General features: G+C 45.9%; 1 protein-coding gene across 1 annotated transcript; it reads left to right on the plus strand.

Moving 5' to 3' along the window:
- The first annotated feature begins 304 nt into the window (after nt 1-304).
- Nucleotides 305-21642, plus strand: Aar2 (AAR2 splicing factor). The gene is made up of 4 exons (XM_051143647.1): nt 305-354; nt 3331-4130; nt 8431-8660; nt 21439-21642. The coding sequence occupies exons 2-4, from the start codon at nt 3374-3376 to the stop codon at nt 21604-21606; spliced, it is 1155 nt and encodes a 384-aa protein (XP_050999604.1). The 5' UTR covers nt 305-354; nt 3331-3373; the 3' UTR covers nt 21607-21642.
- The last annotated feature ends 2849 nt before the right edge of the window (nt 21643-24491 follow it).

Below are 24491 nucleotides of genomic sequence, written 5' to 3' on the forward strand. Positions count from 1 at the left end.
CCTACCGGGCGCAAACGCAGCCAAACTTCCGTCCCGTTTCCGCAGAGCGCGAGCGCGAGGCGGTTCGGTGAGTGTAGGCTCTTGGCTCCTCTACAGTCCTCTGGTTTCGTTATGTGTCGTCTGGCCACCTCGCTTCTCCGCTCAGAAGCGCGCCGGCCGAATCCGGATTCGTAACTGCTGTCTCAGGAGGCCTTTCCCTCTGAGAACCTGTCGCCAGGGACACGGTGGCCAGGCTTTCTGAGGCCTGCGAAGTAACTTTTTTTTTCTTTTTTTTTTTTCTTTCTTTTCTTTAACTGTAGATCTTTGGGGACCAGAGAGCTTAAACTCACTCGATCTGGTTCTGCGTGGCTTCCGGTAAGTCACCCACCGGCTTCCTGGCTTTATTCAAATGTATATTAAGTTAACGTTTTGAGCCTCGCGTACGTGCTAGGCATTTAGGACTCAAGTCTTGGGCATGATCGTCCTCAGTCAGCTACCCAAAGTTACACACCCGGCGCCAGAATGGAACGGCAACAGCAACACTTGACTTAGCCCCGAGTCACGGAGCCTTTACTAAGATTAAAAACAAACAAACAAACAAACAAACAAATAACAAAACTAAATGACAGAGTGCTGTGGGTAGATTTTTTTCTCTCGTTTGAGGGTCAGAAAGAAGCCAGCGTGGCTGCAACAGACCTTGGGGTTGGTATTAAGCAAGCTGAAAAATTGCCGAGGTTAATTCTTGCGGTGTTTTCTGGGGCATAGTAAGAATTTTACACACACCCCACCCCCCCGAAAGCCACAGGAGAAGCCAGAGAGCGAGCACATTGAGGAACAAGTATTCTCCGATCTAGGCAGGTGGTGCCTTCTGTAGTGCAGGGCTGTGAAGACGGCGTCCCGTGTGTAAGTTTCAGGCCTTTTTTTTTTTTTTTTTCCCCCTGGTTTTTCGAGACAGGGTTTCTCTGTGTAGCCTTGGCCATCCTGGACTCACTTTGTAGACCACCAGGCTGGCCTCGAACTCACAGCGATCCACCTGCCTCTGCCTCCCGAGTGCTGGGATTAAAGGCGTGCGCCACCACGCCCGGCAAGTTTCAGGCTTTTTTGACTGAACTACACGCAAGCACAGAGCTTCACGGAACCATACCTACTTAGCTTCAAAATTCTGTTGTTGGTGCTGGAGAGATGACTTCCTGGTTAAGAGACTTGCAGCTCTTGCAGAGGATCTGGGCTCAATTCTGTCACTCATCTCTTAACTGCAGCTTCAGGGAATTCAGCACCCTCTTCTGGCTTCTGTATGCCTTTTTTCATTATTTCAGATTAACTTTATGTCTTTGTTTGTGTATTTGTTTGCTTGTTTTTTGAGACAGGACTTCTCTGTGTAGCCCTGGCTGTCCTGGAACTTGCTTTGTAGCCCAGCCTGCCCTCGAACTCACAGAGATCCGCCTGCCTCTGGTCTTCCAAATGTACCACCATGCTCAGCTTGTATTGTTTATTTTAAATGAAAGAGTAAACAGAAATGAGCACTTGGGTTTTTTGATTGTGAATTTTGACGTCATGTTTTGTAAAATACAAACACCTGCTAGTCTGTAGTCTGACTCTGTGGATCTTTGTTTGGCAGCCCAGGAAAGATCCTGTGTAGTGCATGTAATCTGAGTGTTTGTCACACGAATTAGTAATGACATAGTTCTTGAGTAAAAGGTGAAGTAGTTGATTGGTTCATGTTGAAACCATTCTTACAAATACTGCCGAGGCAGTGCTGCTACGGAGTTGTTGTTGTTGTTAGTGCTGTGTGTGTTCGTGGGTCCTACACTGTGGCAAGCGTGTGAGGGTTAGACAGCCTTGTGCATTTTCTTCCCTCCTTCCACCTTTATATGGGTCTGGCCATCAAAGTGAGGTGGTCAGGCTTACAAGGCAAGTGCCTTTACTCAGTGAGCATTTGACAGTCCCCCCTCTCAACACCCCCCCCCCCATTTTTTAAAAATCAAATTAGCCTTATGGGGAATTTAAATTAGGACAAAACAAAGAATCTAAGCTCCTCCTCAGATACTTAGTGCAGGCCTGACATGTCAATCTCCTCTGGATTCTTTGTGGCTCTGTCCGGAGTTGTTTGTTCTCTGGGCTTTAGGTGTCTTTGTTTTGTGGTTGTTTGTTTGCTTGTTTTTTTGTTTTGTTTCGTTTTGTTTTTCTTTCTTTTTTGGTTTTTCAAGACAGGGTTTCTCTATGTTATCTTGGCTGTCCTGGACTCACTTTGTAGACCAAGCTGGCCCCTGAAGTTTGCTTGTTTTAAGACAGTGTCTTGTGTATGTATTCCAGGCTGGCCTCAAAGTCTCTATGTATCTGACCCTCTTGCCTCTACCTCCCACAGATTTTTTTTTTTTTTCCTTTTGGTTCTAAGGATCCTTTGTGTTAATTAGATAAGCACTGTACTGGAGGAACCATATTCCCACCAGCTGTTTTGTTTTATTTTTTGATTTCTGAGACAGTCTGTAGCAATCAAGGGTGGTCTTGAATTCCTGATTCTTCTGCCTCCATCCCCCAAGGGTTGGGAATACAGGTATGTACCTCTCTACCCTGCTAGCTTATTTTCAAGCAAGGAGATTAGTCCTTTATTTTCCCTCATTTTCAACTAGGTTTTTGAGGAGTAAAAGAAGGGAAGTTTGAAAAGCTTTCCACTTGTCAAACCTTTTGTTAGTTTTAGATGCACATGGGAAATTAGGTAACAGATTTGACTCGGCCATCTTTGGCAGATCTTGTGGTACCCTCCTGCAGCAGGCTTAAGGTAGAATTGTAGGTTAAGATGGTTTTCGCAGCTGGGCATGGTGGCATACGCCTGTAATCCCAGCACTCGGGAGGCAGAGGCAGGTGGATCGCTGTGAGTTCAAGGCCAGCCTGGTCTACAAAGCGAGTCCAGGATAGTCAAGGCTACACAGAGAAACCTTGTCTCGAAAAACCAAAACAAACAAACAAACAAAAAGATGGTTTTTGCATAGGTCTAGTTTAAAATGAACCACATGTGCTTTTTCCATTCTCACCTTCTGTTAAGGGAGAGATTTCTGAGTGTGCAACAGTAGTGGGCGGTTTCAGTTGACACTGTGACCTTGATCACTATCGCCCCTTTAAATGGTGCCTCTGTGGTGGCGGAGTGAAGACTCTTGCTCCTTAAAAACCCCCGTATCTCTTTGATCCTCATTTTCCTCATCTGTTAGACAGATGCAGGGTTGCCATGGGGATTAAGGGAGTTAGTTCTCCTGGGATCTAATTCAATATATGACATAAAGAGCATGTATAAGAAATGAAGTAGCCTTGTACCATGATCTGATCAGCTCAGTCTCTTTTCCTCTGCTGCTCTAGGAGACAAGAAAGAGTCCTGCTTCTGGTTCCTCGCGCTGGCCTCATGGCTTCCATGCAGATGGATCCTGAGTTAGCTAAGCAACTCTTCTTTGAAGGAGCCACTGTGATCATTCTGAACATGCCCAAGGGGACAGAGTTTGGCATTGACTACAACTCCTGGGAGGTGGGGCCCAAGTTCCGGGGTGTGAAGATGATCCCCCCTGGCATCCACTTCCTCCACTATAGCTCTGCGGACAAGGCCAATCCCAGGGCGGTGGGCCCCCGGATGGGCTTCTTTCTTAGCCTGAAGCAGCGGGGGCTGACAGTCCTGCGCTGGAACACAGTTCAGGAGGAGGTGGACTTGTCTCCAGCTCCGGAGGCCGAAGTAGATGCTATGAGAGCCAGTCTCCCGGAGCTGGACCAGTTCCTGGGACCTTACCCATACGCTACGCTCAAGAAATGGATCTCACTCACCAGCTTCATCAGTGAGGCCACCGTGGAGAAGCTGCAGCCCGAGAGCCGGCAGATCTGCGCCTTCTCGGATGTGCTGCCCGTGCTTCCCATGAAGCACACCAAGGACAGGCTGCAGCAGAACCTGCCCCTCTGCGGCACCGAGTGCAAAAGCTACCAAGAGGGCTTAGCCCGGCTGCCAGAGATGAAGCCCAGGGCTGGGACTGAGATCCGCTTCTCGGAGTTGCCCACTCAGATGTTCCCAGCAGGCGCCACACCGGCAGAGATCACGAGGCACAGCATGGACTTGAGCTATGCCCTGGAGACTGTGCTCAGCAAACAGTTCCCTGGCAACCCCCAGGATGTGCTTGGTAAGAAGGAGCTGAGCCGTCCGGAGGGTGCTAGTGGGGAGTTTAGAATAGAGGGCTCATCTTGGGTATCAGTCCAGTGTTCTTAAAGGAGGCTCGGGGTAGGCTCCTTAGCAGTCATTAGACATCCATGTGTGTCTTCACGTTTAACCTAACAATTTTAAGTTCAAGAGATCTGTAACAGAGCTCCAACAGTTTGACTGTTGACTTGAGCAGCTCAGATGAGCCTGAGTCCACAATCCCATGTGTGTTGACTCTGTTTCTTAGCAATTAAACTTTATTATGTAACCCAACTAGCTTATACAAGAAAGAAAAAGGTTAAAGGGACAAAAGAGTGAACCTTCCAGTAGCCGTTCCACGGGACGGGTCCTTAGGTGTCTCTCTGGCCTGCGTGCTGGTCCAGCTCGTCCGCTGCCCCCGCACGCTCTCTCTGCAGCCGACTTTGTTATTCTCTCTTCCCCAACTCCTTCAGTCACGTGGGAAGGACCGGCTCCTTCTCCCGGTGAGGGTCCATTAGAAAGACAGTAGTCCAGGTGGGGTTTCCAGGTCTGCTTCCTGAATTCCAGACCCAGGATGGCTCCACTCAGTCTGTCACAAGGTATTCATGGGGTGCTACAAGGATAAAGCCCGCCAAGACTGCTCCCACCTGTGACAAAGCTTAATCCTTCCCACACATGTGTGGTAGCCGCTGATGTAGCCTAGTCCTCTAGAGAGAGGATTTGACTAACAGTGGTGGCCTTAAGATCGGAGCTCACGGCTTCTGCTTGCTAGGCCAGGTCTGCCTGTTCCTAGAAGCCCTATCTGATGCCTCAGTTTGTTTTTGAGTTCTTAAAATGTTTCTCTCTTCATGGCTTAGACCAGGACTTTTATTTTTATTTTAATCATTACAGTTTTATTGCTGCTTGCACTACTTTTTTTTTTTCCAAGACAAGGTTTCTCTGTGTAGTCTTGCCTGTCCTGGACTCGCTTTGTAGACCAGGCTGGCCTTGAATTTACAGTGATCTACCTGCCTCTGCCTCCCCAGTGCTGGGATTAAAGGCGCCACCACACCCAGCGCTGCTTGCACTCTTAATTTACAATAATATGTACTTAGCACAGAACAAAAACAAACATAAAATGTATTCTAAGTCTTCCACCTAGAAATAACCATTTTGACAGTTAAGTGTACTTTTTCCTGTCTTTTCTCCTTTTCCTGTGTATTTTTTAAAAAGACTTTATTTATTTATTAAATATACAGTGTTTCATCTGCATGTGCCCCTGTCCTCCAGAAGAAGGCACCAGATTTCTGTATGGATGGTTGTGAGCTACCATGTGGTTGCTGGGAATTGAACTCAGGACCTTTGGAAGAGCAGATAGTGCTCTTAACCTCTGAGCCATCTCTCCAGCCTGGCATCTTATTTCTATTTCTGAATACTAATGACAACAAACATTTGGCATGCTATTCCTGTGTGTTTGTGCATGTGCCACATACATAGGCCAAAAGTCAGCCCCTTGGGTATTGTTCCTTCAGTGCTGCTAACCTTTTTCTTTTGAGACAGTGACTCTCATTGACCTTGAACTCACCAAGTAGACTAGGCTGGCTGGCCAGTAGACCCCAGGTGTCTTCCTGCCTCTGCCTCCCCAGTGCTAGGAGTGTAAGCACTTGCACCACCACTCCAGCTTTTTAAATTCCGGTTCTGGGACCTGACTGGTCCATGTGCTTGTGAGACAAGCGCTTCACTGAGTATCTCCCCAGCCCCTGTTACGCTTTTAGCACTTGTCCTTATCGTCTGTAAACTGTCCCGAGCATTTACATAGTTTCCTATTGGAGATTGGTGAGAAGTTTGGTTATAGGCCTTTGTGATATCCTTGGCTGAACTGATGAGACAGCAGACATTTTAATGAGTGCATCTTAATGCAGAACATAGTATGCTATATGAGTAATCCCCGAATTCTTGCTTAAACATAATTGGGAATCTTGCTTTCTATCTCTTAAATATTTCAATATTCAAAATATATCTTATGCCAGGCATGGTTGTGCACATCTTGAATTCCCAGAACTGGGGAGGTAGAGACAAGTGGATCTCAATAAGCTTGAGGCCAGCCTGGCCTGCATAGTGAGTTGCAGGCCAGCCAGACCCTTGTTTTAAAATCAGTCAATAAATGATAAATATGTTTTATGGAAAAGTTTGCTATAGAGCAAGTTTGAATCTATATAACAACTCCCTGAAATAATTTCTGATGTCATAGTTTAAATTTTAGACATGATCAGAAACTCACAAATTTATATTATTGCTGTGCTGTATAGAAAAGTTCCAGGCACCAGGCATGGTGGCGCACGCCTTTAATCCCAGCACTTGGGAGGCAGAGGCAGGTGGATCGCTGTGAGTTTGAGGCCAGCCTGGTCTACAGAGTGAGTCTAGGACAGCCAAGGCTATACAGAGAAACCCTGTCTTGAAAAAAAGAAAGAAAGAAAGAAAAAAGGAAAGTTCCAGGCCAGCCTTTGGCTAGTGAGACCCCTTCTTAATATGCCTCTCCAAATTGATAACAGTAAATTGGTTTTATGAATACAACAGAATAAGCTAATATTAATCTCATAGTTTTACCAGGTAAAGCCAAACAAAGTAGGAAGTCATTATGCAAAGAAAACTTCACTGTGTTTTGAAGATTCCACAGTCTGGAATCACGGAACTAGTTTTCTCTTTCCTTAATGGTGACAAATCACACAACATGCGTTTAAGGGGGTGTTTACTGATTCATTCTTTTATGGCACATACATACATAGCTTAAGTTCTTGGCCACCTTTGAAGCCATAGAGAATGTGTCTGGCGAGTCAGTGTGAATGTGTCCTTTTATTTAGAGTCAGGATCTTGGTTCGTAACCCTGGATGGCCTGGAACTTGCAGTGGTAGTGACTCCCCTGCCTCCCACCTCCTGAATGCTGGGATCATAGTTGGACCTCTACACCCAGCTCAGTTGTAGACCATCTGCCAGGCAGAGCCCCAGTTGCTTGCACATGTACGGTGGCTTCCAGGTTAAGTCTTTGTGCAGACAGGGATCAGTTGGAGAGTGGGAGTGAGAACTGGCATTTTGAATGCTGCTTTGTATCCCATATTATTCTAAATGTTTAACATACACTGTAGTAAGCGATTTACTCTCCAGTATAACTCTCAAATAAGGAAATAAAAGCATAAATAGGTTAAATAACTTGCCTTAGGTCACACTGCTGCTAAGTGGTAGAGCTAAGATTTGAATCCAGGCAGTTTGGCTCCAAAGCCCATCCCCTTAGCCACTAGGCTGCTCAGAGATGGCATCAGAGCCTGTTGATTAAATCAGTAAAGCTAAGCTGACTGGTTAGCTAGCCCTGGACTAAGAACTTAGGAATTCCCTGCTGTGGGAGACTGTAGAAGTGTTCTTACCCAGCACCAAATCTGTTACAGCTTTAACTTCTATTATTCAAAACATTAGTTATACAATCCTGGGCATGCCCTTGACCTCACCTTGAAGTGAGGAAAATGCTGCCTTCCCTGATGACCTAGAGGAATTGGGCTGAGGTCTTAGATGAGTCGTGTTATCTGGGAAATTTAGAATAGCAGCCACTAAGAGGAGGACCATGCCCAGAAATGATAAGGGTTGATTGTAAAATACTGTTCTTTGATCTTGTTTTTACAAATTATGACTCCATCATCTCTGCTTAACTGAAACCTCTTTGAGTTGACAAGTGGGCAGCTTTACTTACTTTTTTTTTTTTAGGATTTACTTTATTATTTTTAAGTGTGTGTGTGTGTGTGTGTGTGTGTGTGTGTGTGTGTGTGTGTGTGTGTGTGCAGTATACACAGAGACAGAACAGGATGTCTGATCTCCTGCAACTGGGGTCGTAGGTGCTTGTAAGCTGCCTGTTGTGGGTGCTAGGAACTGAACTTGGGTCCTCTGGAAGAGCAGCCTGGTGGCTCAACCCTGGAGCCACCTCTCTAGCCCTGGGTCAGCTTTGCTTTTAGTGAGATCTAGTTATTCTGATGGGAGGGTTAAGGTCCACCTCCTAAAATGCTAGGCATTTTACTACCTCTTCTCTTGGGGCCCATTTTTGAGTAAATACCTAGCCACAGTGTAGTGCCTGCCCCATGGTTTGAATATACAGCAGTTTAGCAAATCTTTACTGAGTACTTGTTGGATGTGGAATCTCACTCTAAGTTCTATTGGCGTGGCAAGAGTACAAGGCTCCTGTTGCTGGGGCTAGTGCAAATGATGGCATTGTAAATTGTGCTGGGAAGTGTCAGCAGGTACTCCGTGCTGCGAGGGTCTTAGCTCTCCTCTGTACCTCACAGGTGAACTCCAGTTTGCCTTTGTGTGTTTCCTGCTGGGCAATGTGTATGAGGCATTTGAGCACTGGAAGCGGCTCCTGAACCTGCTGTGTCGCTCAGAAGCCACCATGATGAAGCACCACGCCCTGTACGTCAGCCTCATCTCCATCCTGTACCACCAGCTTGGTGAGATCCCTGCCGACTTCTTTGTGGACATCGTTTCCCAGGACAACTTCCTCACCAGCACCTTGCAGGTGAGCAGTCTGGCTGGCGCGCACGGGGTTGAGCAGGAAGGCACCCGTGCAAGAGCACCCTTGGGAGGGTCACCTTTTTCTTTCTTGCTGTTTTTCCACGAGCCTAGTATTTCTTTTTTTGTTGCTTTGTTTTGTTTGGTTTGGTTTTTCGAGACAGGGTTTCTCTGTGTAGCCTTGGCCATCCTGGACTCACTTTGTAGACCAGGCTGGCCTCGAACTCACAGCGATCCGCCTGCCTCTGCCTCCCGAGTGCTGGGATTAAAGGCGTGTGCCACCACGCCCGGCGAGCCTAGTATTTCTTGAGTGCAGCTCCTAACCTTGAAATGTTTCCTGGTTCTCTATGTTTTTTGGGGGGAGGCGGTTTCGAGACAAGGTTTCTCTGTGTAGCCCTGGCTGTCCTGGACTCATTTTGTAGACCAGGCTGGCCTTGAACTCACAGTGATCCACCTGCCTCTGCCTCCTGAGTGCTGGGATTAAAGGTGTGCGCCACCACACCTGGCCTGGTTCTCTCTATCTTTACTGTGTTTTAAGTGCCTCTATCCAGGGGCCCTCTCTCTGTGCCACCTCTCTTCATGTCACCCACAGAAGATCTAGCACTGAGTACTTAGGATTTGTATTCTCTCCACTACTTTGGGCTACCTAACTGTATTGTCAGGTGGATGATGATGATGATGATGAAATATCGGAGGCAGGCTACTTTGAAATGAAGAGATTTGTTGTTTTATTTTTATTTCTTAAATTTAGAGGATTGAACTCAAGCTGTCATGCTTGTGTAAATGATGAGCCGACTCGCAGCCCCAGCAGAGGGTTATTTAGCTCACGGTTCTGGAAGCTCGGAGCTCAAGACCTAGAGGCCTGCTGTTGAGAACCCCACTGCTGCTCCATCAGTCCTTTCCCAGACACTGCCCAGGGAGCTAGGAACCCTCAGCAGGCCAAGCTAAAGAGCTTCTGAGGTGTGAGCCGAGAGGCATGAGCCACAGCTAAGCCAGAGCACCAGATCCTCCTCCTCCTTGCTGAAGCTGTGAGTTGTTGCAGCCGAGTGAGGCAGAGTTTGGAAGCTCGCTATTCCCAAAGAAACATCTGCAACTCCTTAGATCTCATTTAAGCATCAAAGCAACTTTGATTTCCTGCTCAAACAAAATGTGCCAGTTTCTACAGAGATTCTCTGACAGAAACAGTAAAATTTGCTTTTAACTTGGCAATTAAATTTTCATTATGAGTGGTAATTAGGGAAAGAGCTTCAAACAACTTAGAATCTTCATCCTGTACTATTTCCTCCCTTGGCATGCAGACTAGTTTCCTGTGTGTGCTTGGGACACCCTCTGTCACTCACATCTTATAACTTTCTCAAGTAGAGCAGAGTCAGAAACAGCTAGTTGTCTGAGTCCATGGCTTCTGTGGCAGCCATGTACTTCCTCTCCCTGTGTGTGAAGCCCCATAAAGCCTGTTCCCATGCAACATGGCGCCTCACTTACCTCTCATTCCCACCCATGGAAGAAACTAGTATTTATTAATGCCGTTGCATAGCAGAGGCCATATTTATTGTGTTATATGGTGTCTAAGTTTCTTTTTCTGTTACTGTGATAAGATAACCTGGTAAAATCAACTTAAAGGAGAATAGCTTTGTTTTGTTTTTGAAGTTATAGTTCAACGTTACATTTCACCATGGTAGGGTAGCCCAGCAGCAAGGAGTCGAGGCAGCAGCTCACATGGCATGCAACACCTCCAAAGCAGAGAGCGGTGAATGCCTGTTTTAACTCACTTGCTTCTCTCTATACAGTCCAGGATCCTAGCCTAGAGCCTCAGTTAACCTTGATTAGACTGACCACCAGATCAAACAGGCATGCCGGGACTCTTCTCCCAGATGATTCTAGATCCTATCTGGTTGGCACTGAGATAATCCATCACATGTGGGTTCCCCAGGAGCCCTAGTGGACAGACCAGATCATCTCACTTTTCAGATTAAAAACCAAACCTGGTAGAATGGTTGTCTGATGGTTTCAAAGCCCCAGGTTCAGTCCTCAGCAGTGGAAAAAATTAGTACCGAATACAGCATGGATTCTTGCCACACCCACCCTAAAAAATCCTGCTATTGTTGTCTCTCTGAGGTACAGAGCACTCCCCCAAAGCCGCCATGCTATTGGAAGCATCTCTGTAGTTAGGCAGCAGGCAGTTGCCTGGAAACTGACATTTGGAGGACTTGTGCAGACTGCGGTGATGTATCTCTCAAATGATGGTGTGAGCCTGGCACATTCTACTTCAGAAGAATTAAACTGCCCTTTCTTGTTCTTTATAGAGCAGACATGTTAAATCTCCATTCCTCCTCTGTTGGGACCCTCCTCACAGCATCACAGGGCTGCCAGGCAGTGTGAGGAGTCATCAGCTGCTAACTTGCCCCATTGGTGTCTGCAGTCATGAGGAGTGATGCAGTGTCGGGGACAATGAGGTACTGCCCTCATGGTGTGAGTGCATGCTGTCACACAAGCACAGGAAGGCCATGGTGTTGCAGCAGCGATTTGCAAAATAACAGGGGCTCAGCTGGATTGCCTGATGCCCATGTGGGCTGTGCAGCTCTGAGGGTTTGAGAAATTCTTGGGACAAGAAACTTAATGTCATTTGGTTTGTTTGAGGTTTTTTTTCTTAGGCAAGTTCTCTAGTTCCAATTGGCCTCAAACTCCCATTTGTAGCAAAGGATGACCTTGAATTTCAGATCCTCCATTGTTCACCTCCCAAGTCCTGAGATTAAAAGTGTGTGCCAAACACACCCAGTTTATAGTAAAACCCAGCCAGGGTCCACACTGAGCTGTCAGCTGATGTCATTATTTGAAAATGATCAGGACATTTGCTTTTAAAATAGCACACCAGTAAATGTTACTGAGCATCCTTTCTGCCCAGCATCCCACTGCAGTTGTTGAGGAATACAAATAGGACTCAGCTAGGGTCCTTGTCCTCAGGGTTCGTTGATTTAGGAGTACTGACTGAGCACCTGCTGTAAATAAGAGTTGTTCTAGAAGTGGGGATATAATTGAACAAGAGTGTCAGAGTCCTTGACCGCAGGAAGTAGATAGATGAATTAACTAAAGAATTCCTGATACTGGTGTTACAGAAAACAGACCTGCCCCCTGTCCCATTATGGTAGCCCAGGCTTTTGAGTCTCCCTCGACTGCATCAGAGTTTATCAGCCTCCATGATTACCTTGTTAAACCATTGACTTCCCACACTGCTGCCTCTGTTGCTCCAGAACGCAGCTCTGGTCCTATTTCTCTGTGGCTGGCTCCCCTATTGCCTAGGGAATGTAAAGTGTGCCAGCCTTGGCCCCAAGGCTCCGTGTTGGCTCTTAGCCTGGTCTTTAGCTGCTGTCTCCTCCTACCAAGGCAGTGTCAGTGGTCTGCTCACAGCAAGCTCTCAGACAGGCATGCTGCTTCATTCCCCCCCCCCCTTTTTTGAGATGGGATCTTGCTTTGTTTTTGACACTAGCTTTGAACTCCTGGATGCAAGTGATTCTATTCTGTCAGTCCAAGCAACTGGAACTACACACATGAAGACTGTCCTGTCTTCCTTTGTTTTAGTTGTAAAAAGCACGTCATTTGAGTTTGAGCTTTTCTCTTAGCATATTTGAAAATGTTCAAAGCAGAATCAACTGTAAGCATGTTTTTTAGAATCTCATATAACCAAAACCTTACATCCATATTTCCTGCCTTCTAGACTGAACCTGATTCTCCTCAGCCTGTCATGCCCTTGCCCACACTCCCTCTCTGTGAGGCCTCCCTTATCTCTGCCTCCTTCTAGGACTCTTGGCCTGCTCTGTACTTGCCACAGCATTCTACAAGAGTTGTGCTTCTTAAAAAGCTGGGCATGGTGTCGCACGCCTTTAATCCCAGCACTTGGGAGGCAGAGGCAGGCGGATCACTGAGTTCGAGGCCAGCCTGGTCTACAAAGCGAGTCCAGGACAGCCAAGGCTAACACAGAGAAACCCTGTCTCAAAAAACCAAAAAAAAAAAAAGAGTTGTGCTTCTTGAAGTTAATACAACATTCCCCACAGAGCATAACCTTCATTTTTTTTTTTTTCCTTATTGGTTCTTTTCTTTTCTTTCTTTCTTTCTTTCTTTCTTTTTTTTTTTTTAATGATTTATTTATTCTTATTTTATGTGCATTGATATTTTGCCTGTGTGTATATGTCTGTGTAAGGGTGTCAGATCTTGGAGTTATAGACAGTTATGAGCTGCCATGTGGGTGCTGGGAATTGAACCCAGCTCCTTTGGAAGAGCAATCAGTGCTCTTAACTGCTGAGCCATCTCTGCAGCCCCCACTTACTGGTTATTTTCAACACCAAGTCAACACCTAAGATTTGACCTATGTGAGGCTGGAGAGATGGCTCAGTGGTTAAGAGCACTGTCTGCTCTTCCTGAGGTCCTGAGTTCAATTCCCAGCAACCACATGGTGGTTCACAACCATCTATAATGTGATCTGATGCCCTCTTTTGGCTTGCAGGTGTACTGCAGATAGAACACTCATACATTTAAAAAAAGATTTGACCTGTGTTTCTGCTTGTTTGTTTGTTTGTTTACATGCAAACATTTATAATTCTTCTGGCAGTGCATATATATGTATATATATTTGTATGTATGTGTATATTTATGTATATATATGTATGTGTATACAAACACACACAGTAAAGTCTGAGCAGGGTGATGGTAGAATATGCCTTTAATCCCAGCACTTGGGAGGCAGAGGCAGGGATATCTCTTTGAGTTCGAGGCCAGCTTGGTCTAGAGAGCAGGTTCCAGGACAGCCAGGAGAGAAACCCTATCTCAGAAAACAAGCAAACAGACAAAAAGTGAAGTGTGACAAAAGGCATTTGATACATCAAAGAGAGAATGGTGGATTCTGATTAGGATTAATATTTGAGGGGTTTCAGAATAGCTTTATGTGAGAGGTATTAATATTTCAAAATGCACAGTGTAGACTAGGATGTTACAAAACTTTTTCTAAATTTTTTTTTTTTTTTTGAGACAAGGTTTCTTTGTGTAGCCTTGGCTGTCCTAGACTCGCTTTGTAGACCAGGCTGGCCTTGAACTCACAGCAATCCGCCTGCCTCTGCCTCCCAAGTGCTGGAATTAAAGGCATGTGCCACCACGCCAGGCTTTTTAAAACATTTTTTAATGTTGCCGTTTTACCAGTGCAAATCATCCCCCCGACAGAGGCACTGGCTTGGGGTGTTTGTGACTGAATGAATCAGACCTTAAAAGCTTCCTGCCGCCTGTACTCATTTGCTGCCTGCTTTCTCCCCAGCTAGTCAAGTAGAGCTGGCGTTCTTGCTTAGGAGCATAAATGTCTACTCTCGATGGAGAGGGGCTGGTATTTGTGTGTGTAAGCACTTAAAGACATTAAAGAGAGCCACATCAGCATAAATTAAGTCAGCCCTATAATGGCCTCAGCCACTGGGTATTTTTTTTCCCTCCAGCTTTCCCATTGAATAAATGCCTCTGGCTTTTACAAATTTCTTGGATATAGCTTGAATAAAAATGATTTGTTTTTAAAAAGTGTTTTTCTTTCATATAAAGTAACTCAACTCACCGTAATTTTCTTAAAGTCAATGAAAAGATAATCTGGAATTAATAGTGTGTTGAAAGGAGTTATGTACAAAATAAGGATTCTAACTGTTGGTTGCATAGTATTTAGGTATATAGTCACGTAACCCGTGGCTTTTAGAGGTCTTGTTGTTTTGTTACAGCTGTAGGTACATTCTGTGCAAGCCTCATGCTTTATTACTATTTTGGGTGCCATTTCTAACATTTACATCTGTAGATTGTTTGGGGGTTTGTTTGTTTTTGCTTTGTCTTATTTTTTGAAATGGGTGGGATCTTCTGTATCTCATGCTAGCCTCAGACTCACTATGTAGATGAACATGGTGTTTAACTTCTGACCCTCCTGCCTCCACCTTCCAAGTGCTGGGTTTACTCGCATGTCCCACCATGTGCAAGCAATGTGGAACCCAGGACTCTGACCTTGTGAGGACAGGACCATCTGAGCTACATCCCTGGTCCCAATAATGCTATAATGTTTTTGTTTTTTGTTTTTTGTTTTCCCCGAGACAGGGTTTCTCTGTGTAGTCCTGGCTGTCCTGGACTCACTTTGTAGATCAGGCTGGCCTCGAACTCACAGAGATCTCTGAGTGCTGAGATTAAAGACACACCACCACACCTGGATGTCTATAATGTTTTTTATCATAAACTAAAAAAAAATTGTGTATGAGTGTTTTGCCTGCATGTATGTTTCTGCACCACTGGCATGCCTAGTGCCCTTGGCGACCAGAAGAGTGTGTCAGAGTCTCTGGAACTGGAGTTATGGACTGCTGCGAGCTACCATGTAGATGCTGGGAATCACACCCAGGTCCTCTGGAAGAGCAGCCAGTGGTCTTAACCACTGAACCAGCTTTCTCGCTTATATCATAAACATTTCTAATAGATAAATTTATTTACTTTCTCCTGCCATTGACAGTGGCTTTCATATGCTCAATATACACCGTCTCATTCAGCCCTTACAATAATGCAACAAGTTGGGTGTACAGTTCCATCAGATAAATGCTATAGGCCTTATGGTTTTGTTCACACTCATAGAGCAAGGGATGGCAAGGCTGAGGTTTCCATCTGAAGCCCATTGTAGGAGGGCTCCTATATATAATTATAGCTACAGATGAAACTGCACAAATGTTCTGAACTGATCTTGCCTGGCAAGAACGCTCAACAGAGAAAGGTGCTTGCCACCTTCAGTTTGATCTCAAGACCCCACACTGTAGAAAGAGAAAATTGACTCCTGCAAGTCGTCTTCTGACCTCCACGTGTGTGCTGTGTATACATGTAAATTAAATAAATGTAATTTTTAGAAAAAAAATTTAAAGAAGGCACGAGGCCAGCACAGCTCTCGAGGCAGAGTTCAAGGGCAGCCTGGTCTACATAACAAGTCCTGGGCTTTCAGGACTGCACAGAGAAAGAAAGGTGATGTCAGTGCCTTTCCCTCTCTGGCTTATCACTGCAGTGCTGTAGTCTGCCTGTAACACTGCCTCAGCCACAGTGGTAAGTCAGTCACCGGAGGGCTCTGGTGGTGGCGGCTGCTGTTGTTATTTAGGGAAGTTTCTTTTCTGGCCTAGCCAAAAAGCTAGGCTAAGACAGGCTCAGCTGTCCTCTGTGATACTTTGTCAGCGTGGCTTGACTGTGCTGTAGTCACCAAATTCTGCTTCTTAAAAGCTTTCATGTTTATGACTGGAGGTGTTTTATTTCTTTAACTTCATAATAGACTTAATGATTAGAATGTTGGTGCTTTATTTTTATTTTATTTGGGTTTGGGGTTTTTTGTTTTGTTTTGTTTGTTTGTAGGAGACAGGGTCTTACTATGTAGCCCAGACTGATCTTGAACTTACAGATCCACTTGCTTCTGCCTGCTGAGTGCTGGGATTAAAGGTGTGTGCCACCCATCTCTCCTGGCCCATTTTGGCATTTATTTGCCAAATGGAAGTCTTTTAAAAACATTATCTGAGATTAATCAGCCAAAATTAAGATTCCTTTTTCTATGATGTTAGAAGTCTTTACTTGATTTTACCTTAGGGAATAAAGTAACTAGATGATTACTGGCTTCTCTAAAGAAAGCATGGCATAGCCGGGCGTGGTGGCGCACGCCTTTAATCCCAGCACTCAGGAGGCAGAGGCAGGCAGATCGCTGTGAGTTCGAGGCCAGCCTGGTCTACAGAGTGAGTCCAGGATGGCCAAGGCTACACAGAGAAACCCTGTCTCGAAAACCCCCCCCCAAAAAAAAAAAAAAAAAAGAAAGCATGGCATTAATTGGAAAACAAATGAACCAGGATAAATTATTGCTTAAATAAATGTCCCCCTAACCCCTGCAAGAGGGAGGGTCACTGAAAATTGAACCTAAGGCCTCACTAACACTAGGCAAGCACTGTGGTGCTGAGCTGTGTCCCTAGTCCTAACTATGTTCTTTTTTTTTTTTTTTTTTTTTTTTTTGCGGGAGAGGGGGAGCTTGTTCCGAGATAGGGTTTCTCTGTATAGTCTTGGCTGTCCTGTACTCTCTTTATAGACCAGGCTGGCCTCAAATTCACAAAGATCCACCTGTCTCTGTCTCCTCAGTGCTGGAATTATGAGCATGCGCCACCTGGCTTGGCAACTAAATACTCTTTTGGGGATTTTTTTGTTTGTTTGTTTGTTTGTTGATTGGTTGGTTTTTTGAGACAGGGTTTCTCTGTGTAGCTCTTGCTGTCCTGGAACTCAAAACGATCCGCCTGCCTTTGTGCACCACCAGCACCTGGCCCAACTAAATATTCTTTTTTTTGTTTTGTTTTGGTTTTGTTTTTGTTTTGTGAGACACGGTTTCTCTGTGTAGCTTTGGCTGTCCTGGATTAGCTTTTTAGACCAGACTGGCCTCGAACTCACAGCAATCCACCTGCCTCTGCTTCCTGAGTGCTGGGATTAAAGATGTGTGCCAGCAGTGCCGGCTGTAATACTCTTAAACATCTTTTCTGAATTGTTTTTGAACCATTAAGCAGGGTATGGTCCCAGCACTTGGGAACAAAACTGAGGCAGAATTGAAAATCGGGGCCAGAATGGGTCACATAATAGAGTCAAGGCCTTTTCTAAACTATGTATTGAGACAGTATCTTAAGAAAACCAAATTAATTATCAAGTTTGTGAAACTATTTTTTAAAAAATAGGTAGTAGGGGCCAGGAGTGAAGAGAGGGGAAGGGAGAGGAACAGTAGGAAGAGGAGAGTTTGATAGCCCAAGGGCAACATCAGAGCATTTCTAAGTGTGACCAACCTGTTCTGAGACCTAAGTGTGGTGGTGCTTCTACAAATCCATAGAGGCTTCCTGCCTGAGAAGTAGATTCCAAAAGAAAACTGCACCTGTGCTGTGTATACCCGTCCGCTGGCTGCATGGCTATGGCTGTTTACCCAAGTGAGTCAAACATAACAATGGGAGCATTTAATTGTATGCAAGGATACATCAGTAAAGTTGGTTTTTAAAAACAAAAGTCATTGTGGTCTGTGGCCAGGTTCTGGAGACCTACAAAGGGAACAGTTACAGAGACACCCCACAGGGCAGGACTAAAAGTTCAGGATCAAGGATGTGTTTACTCTGTCAGGACAGAAGAGGGTTGTAGTGGAGAACTTATAAAATTGACTCTCCTGATTGGTTGGACCATGCTGAGCATGGTGTAGTGACCCAGCATCCTTATCTGTACAGTGGGAGTAGTCATTTCCTGCCCTCCACCTTCCAGGCTTGTAGTAAAGGGTTAAATGCAAGTTAAAGGACAAAACACTTTTCATACTAAAAGCTTAAAAAAAACCACAAAGGCTTTGCTTGTACCCACTTCTAGTTGATTTTACTCTCAGGCTTGTTGAAAAGGTAGGTGGGCAAGGTGGGTGATGACTGAGTGCAGCTTGTTCCAGCCTCTCACTTCCGGCTATTGCCAAATGGAACACAAATCCGTGTGTTGTTTTTACTGTTTGCTGAGCATCCCAAGGCCCTAGCTCTGTGCCAGGCTCTGGAGATATGCTGTGTTGGACACACTGGTAATTAGGATTTGCTCCCTACTCATTAAGGCATGGACCACTGGGATAGTATGAGAAACGCCATGAGGGAAGCAGGGCCCAATGCTAGAGGAACAGAGTTCAAGCAGTTCACGTCAGGTTAGGCCTGTGCAGGAGTCACATAAGCCAGCAGCATTCTGGGGCCTGCTGTGCACGCTCATCTCTGGGATGAGCCTTTTCTCTAGCACCATCACATAACGGACAGGTATTTGGTGCCAGGAACTGTGCAAAAGAGCCAAAAATAACCTTTCTTTGAGCCTGTGGTTTTCTTCATTCTTTTGTGCATTAAACACTTTTTATGTTAGAATACCAGAAGCGCAGGTATGAGAGAGCCACTGTTTGGGATTGCTCTGTCTTGGATGAGATCAGCAGTAAATAATAAGCCTGTTATTTCAGTGAGCTTCTATCATTGATGTAACCCTGGGCTCAGGGAAGCACATAGGAGCTTTCTCTCCCAAGGCCATACAGGGCCCTCCAAGGAGCTGCTGCTCTGGCTTGCTGTTGCAGTCATGCTCCCCACACCTGCATTAGTCAGTCCCCTAGCTAAGCCACATCTGGGCACCTGCCCCAAACCTGACTCCAGGCACTCTGCCTCTGCTGCCCTTCCCACGGCGCTAAGAGAATGGCCATGAACGAAGACCACTGACAGGGAACCTCAGCTCGCTCTCCTGCAACAGACTGTGGACAAGTTGGTGCCTCTTGGAGTCAGCTGCAGTTGCCTTTGTCAGACAAGCTCCCCAGTGTTTTCTGTAGAGCAGGTACAAGGGGAGGTGACTAAATCAGAGTTGCTCCTGCCCTGTGGCCATGTCTACAGTAGGCCTGTATAGTAACAGGTGGCAGGTGCCTTTAATCCCAGCACTGGGGATGCAGGCAGATCTTTGTGAGTTCAAGGGGCCAGCCTGGTCTACAGAGCGAGTTCCATGACAGCCAGAGCTGTTACACAGAGAAACTCTGTCTTGACCCACCCCTACCCCGACTTCCAAAAAAACACCAACTTTGTATTTCCTTTTGGGTAATCCAACACCTTCCTACCTTATATGCTTAAAATACACATTCTGAGCTGGATGTGGTGGCACATGCCTTTACTTGGAAGGGAGAGGCAGGCTGATCTCTTTGAGCTCAAGGCCAGGACAGCCAGAGCTACATGGTAAGACCTTGTCTCAAAATAAAATAAAATGGAAAAACAAAAACAAATAATAAAACCGCATTCTGGCATGTGTTTTTCAGAGCGTAGTGAAAGTACAGGTTGATTGTCTGAAACCTCTTTGTGAACAGCAAGGATGTTTAAGAAGCAGTGGATTGCTGTTATTCTTAGGAACTGGGATAGCCTTCAAATGTGTAAAAATCTGTTCTATTCCTCTATCCATGTTTATATAAGCTGAATCAGTTTGTGGAGACATCAGAATAACAGCTCAATATTAGAGTGTATGAAGAACTACCATAACTCAACAATTGAACAGCCTAACTTAAAGACAGGCAAAGGACTTAAGTAGACATTTGGTCAAAAAAAAAAAAAAAAAAACAAATGGCCAATAACCTCACAAAAATATGTTTAACATCACTAATCCTTAGAGAAGTGCAAATCAAAATTACAGTGAGATAGCTCTCAAACCTATTAGAATGGCGGCTGTTCAAAGGTTAGTAAATAAGTCAAGTCAAAAAGTATTGAGCAGGGCAGAGATACTGGCCCCTGTGCTCTGCTGGCAGTGATGCACTGTGACGTGGCGGCTGTGGAACGGTGCCAGTGAGGTGGACTTGCCGAAGGTCAGGCCTTCCATGTTTGGGCTGCACCCAGAGAACTGAAAGCAGGGACTCAGGTGTTTGCCCAGATATGTCCAAGGATGCTTTATTACCAATAACCTAAAGTACAGATAGCCCAAATGGCCGTGGACAGGTGAATCGCAAACAGAATGTGGACCACCAGCGGCTGAAGAGGTGGATTGGGGGTTAATTGCAGAGGCTCTGAATTCAGTTCCCAGCATCCATGTTAGGCAGCTCACAGCCACCTATAGCTAATTAGCTCCGGGACATGCACACCCCCTTCCTGCCTCTTCAGGCAACTACATAAGTATAGGTGTACTCAGACACAGAGGCACAAACATACACATAAATAAAAATAGAAAACCCTTTTAAGTGTAATATATATGCATTTATGTATATATATCATATGACATATATATTGCACAAACATGCCTGTCTGCGTGTGTGTATGAATTGGAAGCAGGGGAGCATAGGGGACAGGGTCTTACTATGTAATCGAGGCTGGCCTTGAGCTTGAATTTCTTCTGCCTCAGCCTTCTGAGTGCTGGGATTACAGGTATGCACCACCATGTCTAGGCCTACTCTTTAGTTTGTTTTTAAGAGAAAAGAGATTCTGGTGTTTGCTACAACGCAGATGGACCTCTAAGACATGCTATGTGAAATAAGCTAGCCACAAAAGGACAAATACTCTATGATTCCTCTTCCATAAGGTTCCTAGCGTAGTCAGATTCATAGAGACAGAAAGTAGAAGAGTGTTGCCAAAAGCCAGGAGGAATGCACTGAGAGGGAATTGGTGTGTCCTGCGTACAGTGTCAGTTGGAGAAGGTGAGAAGTTTCTAAAGCTGAGTGTCGGCAATGGTTGCAGGACAGGAATGCGTGTATCGCCACTGGCTAATCACTTAACAATAGCTTAAATGGTAGCTATATCTATTTTACCACAATTTAAACAATGATAATGTTTTTTAGAATGAACATTAAAGACAGCTTTTAAGAGGAATAGAAGATTAGAACAGCAATTCAGCCTTGTAGGCTGAGGGCCAGGGCTTTATGGGATCCAAGGGCTTACAGTGTCCCCAACTTTTTCTTTACCCCACCTGGTGTAACTCTTTCCTTCTGTGTTATTGCCCAGGTGCCTAGTAGATCTTAACACCCCACCCCACCCCGGGTGGGGCTGTAGTGGTAACTCTGGTGGCCTTACTTTCCATGAGGCATCTGTGCCCAGCATGGTAATTTTCCATTCCAGTCTTGTTCCAATGTCTTCTCTGTTAGTTTGGGGAGGCTGCATAGCAGGTGTCCTGGAACTGTGCCAGCAGCAGCTGATCTACTACTGCCCTAGAGACCTGAACACCAGGAGGAAATTTCCACCACTTTCTTGGCCCCCTGTTCTCAGGAGTAACTTACCCTCTGTTCTCTATAGGTTTTCTTCTCTTCTGCCTGCAGTCTTGCTGTGGATGCCACCCTGAGGAAGAAAGCAGAAAAGTTCCAAGCCCACCTGACTAAGAAGTTCCGGTGGGACTTTGCTTCAGAGCCGGAGGACTGTGCTCCGGTGGTTGTGGAGCTCCCTGAGGGCATCGAGACCGCCTAACTGCAAGTCCCCAAGCCATGGGAGACCCCTTCCCACACGGCTACACCCGCTGTCATCTGCCCTGGGAGCCTCCAGCACAGTGATCCAGTCAGGTCCTGCAGAGATGAACCCGGATCCCTCTGCACAGTAAATACACACCTTTGCTGCAAACACAGCCGTTTGTGCTTTCCTGGCCCTCGTGCCGAATTTCAGAACCAGGTGGTCCAGATGAAATCTGCCCTCGCAGCAAGCCTTCTGACAATGAGAAAGTGAACCTTAACTCCAAAAGAGCGAGCTGGTAAAAGAGGAAAGAAGAGACCTGCTCCCTTCAGAGTCTGCTGTTATGTCAGTGATTTTTTTGTTTGTTTGTTTTGGCTTTTCAAGACATGGTTTCTCTGTGTAGCCTTGGCTGTCCTGGACTGGCTTTGTAGACTAGGCTGGCCTCAAACTCACAGCGATCCACCTGCCTCTGCCTCCTGAGTGCTGGGATTAAAGGCGTGCGCCACCACACCTGGCCCAAGTCAGTGAATTTATAAGTTAAGCATAGGTTTGAAGTTGAATGTGGTTTGTACAGAGTGCCTGCCTGCGCCTAGTTGCTAGAAAATGCTCAGGAGCCTGGCCCGGGAAAGGGAGACAGTGAAGATGGTACCTGGACTCTGACAAGTGGTCGACTTTAGTTTCTTCTCCCCCTTCTGCCTAGAAGTCCCAGTGGTTGATACCCCAGAATTAGCCCCTGGTCTTGGGGTACTATCACCTTTCATTCTGAGGCTTCACACTCTGAGGTGGTACATGGAAGCTCCTTATATGTCCCCAGTTTTCACTAAAGTTACCATGATAACATGGAAATCAACAATGAGAGGAAAAGTTCTTTCCCCAAGCCTGCTTCTTAGGCCCTGTTAAAGTTTGGACCTTTTCTTCAGAGCCATGGAGATAGCGGGTAGCTTGATTCTCCCAGCCCTCTGGGTTTCCCATCAGTGCTGTCACGTTTCTGGGTTAGGAGTCTTGCAGGCACACCCATTGTACTGTGTGGGCAGAATTTTGCCTCCGGAAGAGCCCCAAGCCCTCCACCCTGACCTCAGGCTGTTTGCTAAACCCTGGAGTCCCAGTGCCATCCTCTTCTGCACTTGAGCTCACAGCGGGTCTCTGAATGAGAGTCCTGCTGTTTAAGACTTTCAGTTCCTCTTGTTTCCTTGGAGATGTTTTTCCAAGAGCATAGTGTACATTAAAGTCTTTGAGCTGGGACTAATCCCCCTGTGTGAGTCTCTTACAGCTAATCTGCCCAGTTTCCAAAGTAGCCAAGCTGCTGTCCATAGACAGCATATCTACCTGCAGAGCACACCCAGGAGACCCTGCTCACCCCCTGCAGTCTCTGGAGAAGGCAGGTAGCCAGCTTTGCCTCTGTTTCCAGCGAGAGAAGCACCCTGTAGTTCTGTATTAACCTGAAGTTTCACCTTGTGGGAAATTGCTATTCCTTTTTTCCCACAAAGCCCACTCATCAGAACTACCTGGGGAGTGTGTTCAAAGTGCAGATCCCAAGAAATGAAGTTCTGATGCATGCTGCAGCATGGATAAACCTTGTGCCCAGGGCTGGAGAGATGGCTCAGTGGGTAAAATGCTTCAGATCACCAGAGCTCAGGTAGAAAGCCAGGGCCAGCAGCGCACACCTATAAATCCAGTGCTGCAGAGGCAGGAGGATCCCAGGGGCTTTCTGGTCAGCCAAAAATTGGTAAGCTGCTTGTTCAGTGAGAGACCCTGTCTCAAAAGTGAAGCAGAAAGTGATAGGAACCATCCTGTTTTGAGGGAAGGAGACCAAATAACAAGCATTCCACTCACATGCAATATCCAGCATAGGCAGATCCACAGGGAGTCAGATGTGGACCACCCACGGTGTGTACTTTGAGGCAGTGTTTGTGGTGGGACACTTGTGGGAGTGCAGGCTCCTGTCTTAATCCGCAAGGATTCAAGGGCTTGGGTTTTGAGCTACAGACACTGTTAAGCAGTAACACTATACTTGATGCCAGGAGCACCTCTGGCACAAAATGTATCTCCCACTGTCATTGTGAAGGCAGCACCTTGAAGTTAGACCATTCCCCGAGTGTCTCTGTCTCCCTAGATGCCCCTCTACATATGCTTTAAAACAGGTTGAACAAGAGGAGCTGCTGCTTGGAAATGCTGTGCTCTGTTACCTCACACAGTCCTCACAGCAGTGTGCTGCAGCGAAGTCTAATCTTCAGTTGTCCCCGTTTGACTGGTATGAAAACAAGCTCAGAGAGCATCATTTTCCCAGGTCACCCAGTAGTAAGTATTGAGGACAGGAGCCCACTCTGCACTGTGTTCCCAGCTATGATTTACCTCCGCTGCCCTTTTATGTGTAAGGCAGCCTTCCCTCTCCCCTTGCCCTCAGGTCCAGGCCTTGGCTTTGTTGACTAGCAGCTGTGTGACCTTGGGCAAACTTTTTTTGGGCTTAAATCACCATATATAAAAGAGAGTTAGCTTTGATTTGGAGGTTCTGATACAAATTTTCCATCCTCTGTCAGGTATTAGAAGTTGGCTTTGGGTTACTGTACAAATTTTGGAAGGGAAAAAAAAAAAGCCATTTGTGGTGGTGCACACCTGTAATCCCAGCACTCGGGAGGCAGAGGCAGGTGGATCCCTGTGAGTTCGAGGCCTGCCTGGTCTACAAAGTGAGTCCAGGACAGCCAGAACTATAAGAGAAACCCTTGCTCAAAAAAAAATTTTTTTTTTAAATTTTTTTCGGGGGGAAGAAAATTACATTCACACAAGGCAGTGTTTCTGGTGCATGAAACAATAGGTTTCTTGTTTGAAGCAGAAATGACAGAACTTTGTTGGGTCTTTGCATGTCTTCTGTCTGTCTGTCTCTTTTGCGTGTGTGTGTGTGTGTGTGT

The sequence above is a fragment of the Acomys russatus genome, chromosome 4 (genome assembly GCF_903995435.1).
Source record: "Acomys russatus chromosome 4, mAcoRus1.1, whole genome shotgun sequence".
Taxonomy (NCBI): Eukaryota; Metazoa; Chordata; class Mammalia; order Rodentia; family Muridae; genus Acomys; species Acomys russatus.